The sequence below is a fragment of the Haliotis cracherodii genome, unplaced genomic scaffold (genome assembly GCF_022045235.1).
Source record: "Haliotis cracherodii isolate W230 unplaced genomic scaffold, xgHalCrac1.p SCAF_10, whole genome shotgun sequence".
In the NCBI taxonomy this organism is placed as follows: Eukaryota; Metazoa; Mollusca; class Gastropoda; order Lepetellida; family Haliotidae; genus Haliotis; species Haliotis cracherodii.
This window is the reverse complement of record NW_027266265.1, coordinates 3,155,520-3,162,438: the sequence shown is the minus strand read 5'-3', so window position 1 is coordinate 3,162,438 and position 6,919 is coordinate 3,155,520. Positions and strand designations below refer to the sequence as shown.

The 6,919-nt window shown below is 41.3% G+C and overlaps 1 protein-coding gene across 1 annotated transcript; it reads right to left on the bottom strand.

The window, feature by feature from the left end:
* Window positions 1-1,335: 1,335 nt before the first annotated feature.
* Window positions 1,336-4,305, bottom strand: LOC139444725 (uncharacterized). Its single transcript, XM_071225660.1, has 3 exons — window positions 4,005-4,305; window positions 1,565-3,045; window positions 1,336-1,413 (listed from the first exon to the last, which is right to left on the bottom strand). The coding sequence occupies exons 1-3, from the start codon at window positions 4,303-4,305 to the stop codon at window positions 1,336-1,338; spliced, it is 1,860 nt and encodes a 619-aa protein (XP_071081761.1).
* Between the last annotated feature and the right edge of the window lie 2,614 nt (window positions 4,306-6,919).

The following is a 6,919-nucleotide window of genomic DNA, read 5'->3' as shown; positions in this document are numbered from 1 at the left end:
AACCATCTAGCGAACTCTAACCAGCTCTCTAGCGAACTATGACCAACTAACTGATGCGCGCTACCGCCTTATATTTGCTCACATCCTCACATTTCACGTGCAGTCACAGCCATACGTTGGTGTGTTCAGGCGATGCGATCGTTATGCATCGGGTGTGTTTTGAAGAACATATTCTTTATTTTAAACTAACACGAGTGCACGTGAAGCGCGATCTATAGGCTCCGTGTGCGTTTTGGAGCACATTTTTAATGAACAGACATGTCTTCAGAACATGCCCCCCTCCATGATAGATCCATGTCTATCATGAAAACCGACTAAACTTAGAAGAAACTGAAAGGAAACTGAATCTATGAGTATGTACATTTGTTGCTGTTATCCAATTTGACGATTTCAGAACTCAACTCCATTCAAGAGGGCAGACCTTCGTGATAGGTCTTTTCAAGACTGTTTTGCCAACTTGAACATCAAGGACGCGCACGTGATCATCCTTTCCAGGATACGTTTTGAGAACTCTCCCAAGAGGCCAAACTCCACGAGGAGTATCTGGAGATACCACAATGACAACGTCATCAACCTGTATGTCTCTGGATGGTGTAAACCATTTCTTTCTAATGTTGAGAGTCGGGAGCCACTCCCTCATCCATCGTTTCCACACATGTCTGATGAGTTCTTGAACTCTCCTCCATCGCTTCTTTGGGCTGAACGAGGTAGAGTCTAACTCTGGTGCGAAATCTCCACCCACCTGACCATGTAGGAAATGGTTGGGCGTAAGAGGCACATCATCCTGTGGATGTGCACTTTGATAGGTCAAAGGCCTAGAATTCAGAAGAGCTTCAGCTCCTGTAAAGGCTGTCATCAGCTCTTCATCACTGACGTCACCTGAACTCAGTATAGCATAGATAGCCCGTTTTGCTGACTTCACTAAAGACTCGAAAACACCTCCAAAATATGGTGCGTGTGGAGGATTAAACAACCACTTCACACTTTTGTTTGCCAAGGTTGACTTAATCACATCCGAGTTTAGTCCAGAAATGAGCTGCTTCAGCTCCTTTGCAGCACCAACAAAGTTGGTTCCATTATCCGAGATTACCTCCTTTGGCATACCTCGTCTGTGGGCCATACGAAACAGGGCATTCAGAAAGGAATCCGTGTCTAAACCGAATGCCATTTCTAAATGAACCGCTCGGGTTGACAAACATGTGAAAAGGCAGAGATAACGTTTCTGTCGACTCTTGCCTCGACCCTGTACAGTGAAAAAGGGACCTGCATAGTCCACACCTGTTGTCACAAATGCTTTCATTGTACACCTCACTCTGATCTTCGGTAGGTCTGCCATTATCTGATGCGCTGGTTTGGCTTTTTGTCGTCTACACCAAGAACATTCTCTTTCCCACTGACGAATTTCCTCTCTAGCTGAAATAATCCAAAACCTAGATGAAACTGCTGATAACGTACTGTTCGTACCTGTGTGATTGACCTGCTCATGGTAAAACTTGACAATCAGTTTGGTGACCCAACTATGTCTAGGGAGTATAATTGGAAATCTGGCACTGAATGACAATACGTCAGCAAATCTGAGTCTCCCTCCTGTCCTCATCAACCCATTTTTATCAACGTAAGGCTGTAAGCCAAACAACTTGCTGTTTGAAGGCAAGTTTGATTTCCTCATCAGTGACGAGTAGTCATCAGAAAATTCTTCTCTTTGAGTCCTGACCATAATTGTAGTTTCGGCGTCCTCAATTTCTTCAGGATCAAGTTCACCCTTTTTCCTAAGTGAATATGGAACCCTAGCGTTGTTCAGAAATCTAAAGATCCATGCCGACACTCTACACAATCTCTTCCAACTAGAAAATCTAGCTGGCGCTAATCTCCAAGAGATTGGATCAGACTTAGTAAACATGGCGATGTTTACTTGAGAAGAAGGCTTCTTCAGTTCTGATGTCTCAGTATTGTCCATGTCAATGGTCTGCTTCGGCCATTCAGTTTCATCATGTGTCATAAATTCAGGTCCATTCAGCCATTTCTCTGTCAAAAGTGCTTCAGCGTCTACACCTCTACTAAGAATGTCTGCAGCATTCAGTTTGGATGGTACGTATTTCCACTGACTGATGTTTGTATGCTCCTGTATGTATCCAATCCTATTTGCTACAAATGGCTTAAAACACCGACTCTGTCTTTTGATCCACCACAGTACGTTCTGGCTGTCTGACCATAGCGTTGCACGCTGCGAAGGTAATTCTAATGCCTTTGTTATAGCCAGTAACAGTCGTACACCCAGAACTGCCGCAAGCAGCTCCAATCGAGGCATACTAACTGCCTTGAGGGGAGCAACATGGCACTTGGAAGCAACTAGATAACTCGACTTTGTGTCATCTTCACGAGTGGTTACTAAATATACCACAGCTCCAAATGCTGCCTCTGAAGCATCTACAAATGTGTGCAACTTCATCTTTGAAGTATCTAAGCTAACCTCAAGCCCCCTTGGAATTTTAACAGAACACAACTTTTCAATTTCAAGGTACCATGACCATGCTTTTTGTTCCAGATCTGGACTGAGGGTTTCATCCCAGTTAACACCTGATATCCACATCTCTTGCAGAAGAACCCTTGCCCTAATGATGAATGGACCTAAGAACCCAAGAGGATCAAACAGCTTTGCAGTTTCTTTCAAGAAGTTCCTCTTAGTCATCTTGATATCCTGCTTTAAGGACATGAAAGAAAATCTAAACTCATCTGATTCTGCATTCCACAGTAAGCCCAGTGCTTTTACAGATGGCAATTCACTCATTTGAATATTAATCTCTTTCAATCTATCCTCTTCTGGTATTTCTTGGAGAACTTGCACGGAATTGGAAACCCACTTACGAGCGTGCATACCTGCTGTCCTCCAGAGCTGTTGCAGCTGTTTGTAAAGCTCTATAGCTTTGCTATTTGTGTCAACGGAATCCATATTGTCATCCATATATGTTGACTTTTCCACTGTTGCTGCAGCCAATGGAAGTTCTTTCTCCATGGACTTAGCATGTTCTTGAGTGATATACTGAGCTAAAAAGGGGGAACAATTTAGTCCAAACACAACCTTTGAGAACTCAAACACATCTGGCTTTTTGTTCAGATCCATAGACCTCCAAAGAAACCTTAGATATGGACGGTCATCCTGAGCGACTTCAATTTGAAGGTACATTTCAGCAATATCGCAAATGATTGCAACAGGATGTTTGCGAAAACGAAGCAAGATCTCAAATAGATCATTCTGGAGTTTTGGTCCTTGATGAATGACATCATTTAAAGATATGCCTTTATTCTTTGCAGATGCGTCAAATACGATTCTTACCTTTGTTGTACTTCTGTCTGGTTTAATGACTGGAAAATGTGGTAAGTACCATTTACTTTGATCTATTTCTGTTTCAGGTACCTTTCTGATGTAACCTTTTTTCAGGTATTGTTCTATGACTTCATTGTAGGCTCCCGAAATCGTTTGATCCTTTGACAACTTCCTTTCTAAATTAAGAAGACGATTGTATGCCATGTCATAGTTGTTTTTCAGATTCTCATGACCCTCCTTCCATGGAATGCCAACCTGATATTTGTCTGCTTTGTAAACAAGGGACTGTTCTACAGCCTTAACTGCATCATTCTCATCAATGCTTCTAATCGATGTCAAACCAGAAATGCTTTCAGACTCCCAAAATGAGTGAATCAAAGATTCAATATCTGTATCTGCGATTGCTTCTATTTCTGTATTTCTGATGAAGAAGGAACCTGCTACATGTGTTTTGTCTGAACCTGATACAGCACCAACACAGGTCCAACTAAGGGTGTCAACCGAGCCACAGGCTCTCCTTGAGCTCCACGGACCTCTTTAAGAGAGGAATGCAGCTCTAAATAATCCATACCTAACAGGATGTCAACTCTTGGACGAGAACTTACCTTTGGAAATTTTATTTTCATCAAATGTGGCCATTCCTTGGCATGTTTTCGCCAATCAATGACTTCCATTCTACCTGTTACTTTGGTAGTTGTCAAAGCTGTGATGTTCATGTCAACGGAACCATCAGTACTTTCTAAGCCAATATCAATCAGCATACTATCAAATATTTCCTGTTTGTCATTGAGGACATTGACTGACACTTGCTGTGTCTGACCTTGAACACCAAGTTCTGCTGCTACATCCTCGTTGATGTAAGTATGCGTGCTGGCATCATCCAGCAAGGCATTAACCATCATTCTGTGCTGACCATTTTTCAGGATAACAGGAACTGTCCTGAGTGAAAGGTAATGACCTTCCTGCTTAGAAGTTGCCATGGTGATTGTTTCTGACCTACCTGCTTGTGGTGTTCTTGTTGTATGGTTCATCTCTACATTACCACTGTCAGCCCTAGCATTGCTTGTAACTTTGGTTTGATCATGAAGTAACCTGTTATGATTTGCTTTACAACCATCAATCCCACACTTCAAAACTCTGCTACACGATCTTCCCAGATGACCGATATCAAGGCAACGAAAGCATAAACCTAACTGTTTTGCCCTTTCCCAGCGTTTAGGTAGGCCAATAGATTTAAACTCTATGCAATCTGAAGTGTCATGATCTGCTTCATGACACACATGACATTGCCTTGCCCTAGTTTTATTGTGTGTGGTTGCATATGTTCCTTTCTTAGAACTATCTCTCTTGTCTGTTGTCTTTGACCTATCAGCTATTCCATGTTTTACCTCTGAAGCTATCGTTTGGAACTCTGCTTCTTGCAGAATCCATTCCCTAAGCGTCTCAACAGACTCTTGTCTTTGGTGCTCAAATAACCATCTGTGGAACTGAGTAATCATAGGCTCATTCATTTTCTTAACAAGTAGTGAATACAAACATCCACTACCAAGTTCCTCTATTTTATCAGATTCCCTCAGACTGACTACAGCTACATCAAGCATGTCCGCAAATTTGTCCATATCCTTAGCATTCCCTAATCGTATTGGCTTGAAATTGTATATTTCTTCCAAATGCAATGCTACCTGGCGTCTCTTGCCGCCATATTTTCTGTCCAATCTCTCCAAGGCTACATCATAGACCGAAGCACTGTGACCTAGCCTTGAAACTATGTGTGCTGCTTCTCCAGAAAGGTACTGCTTCAATTGCAGAAGTTTATATTCATTGGTGGCTGGAGCTTTATCAACACATGCCATAAAAGCAGACTTCCAGCCTTCATATTCTCTGACATCGCCAGAAAATACTGGAATGGAAACTCTCCTCAATTGTTTCCACATGTCTTCACCTAAATTGTGTTGCCTAGATGACTTACCTGAAGTTGTATAACACCCTTTTGTGTTATCTGGGACTGGTGTCCGTTTCATATCCATATTTGACCTTTGTTGAAAATGGCCTAAATTGAACGCAGCATGTTTGTAACCTTGGTTACTGATTTGTCCAGTGCCACCACTGTCCAAGTCATGCGACCGATCCGCTTCGAATTGACGAGATCTTAACATTTCTGACTGAATGCTTTTTGCGTCCGAACTAACATGTGATCTATTCTTAAGAAATGTTTCAGCCTTATAAAGGGCAAGTTCAGTTTCAACTTCAACAGTTTCTATCTCTTTACTAGTTTTCTGAACTTTCTCTAGGTCACCAGCCCAGTTGTAGGCTTCTAGTAATTCCACTATGAGACCTATAGCCTTGCTTTGCAGGAAACTTACCTGATCAATTAGACTCCTAATTGTCTTACAATCTGGTGTCTCAAGTTCAACTAAATTCAACAATTTGTTCTTTGATTTTGTCAAAGCTGACTTTGAAATAGTTTTCTGATGCTTAAGTTTAGCTATTTTTAGCTCAAGCTCAGAAGTGTTCTGTTTTAGTCCAACGTCTGAAAAAGTGTACTGTTTCAGCGCTACGTCTGAAGAAGTATCCTTTTCTATTTCCGCCTTACTCGCAGACCCTAACTGCGACATACTGCTTGCATGTTACAATCAGCTATACCTAATGCTAAACTAACGAAAGCCTAATACAAAACTAAAATATTCTAACCAGAGAAACCACGCTCTGCTACCAAATGTTGCGCAGTGGAACTGAATATTTGAGCGTGGTTTAACTTAAATGAAAACTAATGTAAAATTTGTATGACTTACCTTTTTTGTGGTATCCAGGAACTAAACGTGATAACCTGTTATAAAACTATGAAGACCTATAAGGAACTAAACGTGATTACCTGTTATAAAACTATGAAGATCTATGAGGAACTAAACGTGATTACCTGTTATTATATGAAGGAAAGATGAATCAACCTCAAATGAAAGAAACTAAATGCTAATTCTAACAGTTACTCCTAAGGGAGTCTTAACACTGTCTAACACTGTCTAACGCCATGTCTAACGAACTCTGGCCAACTGTCTAACCATCTAACCGTCTAACCATCTAACCATCTAACTAACCATCTAGCGAACTCTAACCAGCTCTCTAGCGAACTATGACCAACTAACTGATGCGCGCTACCGCCTTATATTTGCTCACATCCTCACATTTCACGTGCAGTCACAGCCATACGTTGGTGTGTTCAGGCGATGCGATCGTTATGCATCGGGTGTGTTTTGAAGAACATATTCTTTATTTTAAACTAACACGAGTGCACGTGAAGCGCGATCTATAGGCTCCGTGTGCGTTTTGGAGCACATTTTTAATGAACAGACATGTCTTCAGAACACATAGATTATACCAATGATGTTAAAATAACATTTGACATATGGAATTTGAAACACTTGGGCGGAAACAGATGCGGGATTAATGAGATCTTTCAAAGATGTTACAGAATTTAGGCTTCTGGGTGATAACTGTAGGTTAGATCTGAGCACTGATACAAGAAAATGCTCTCCGTCTTCCATTTCAACACTTGTGCAATTCTCATACAATATTTCGTTAGTTTGTATATTGGTG

Bases quoted from the DNA above. Each gene is read 5' to 3' on its own strand.
- LOC139444725 (XM_071225660.1), bottom strand. From the start codon at position 4,305: ATGGCAACTTCTAAGCAGGAAGGTCATTACCTTTCACTCAGGACAGTT. The intron at 3,046-4,004 runs GTAGAATGGAAG...CCCCCTTTTTAG, and splicing joins GACAACTACCAAAGTAACAG to CTCAGTATATCACTCAAGAA. The intron at 1,414-1,564 runs GTATTGTCATTC...GGATTATTTCAG, and splicing joins GGAGACTCAGATTTGCTGAC to CTAGAGAGGAAATTCGTCAG.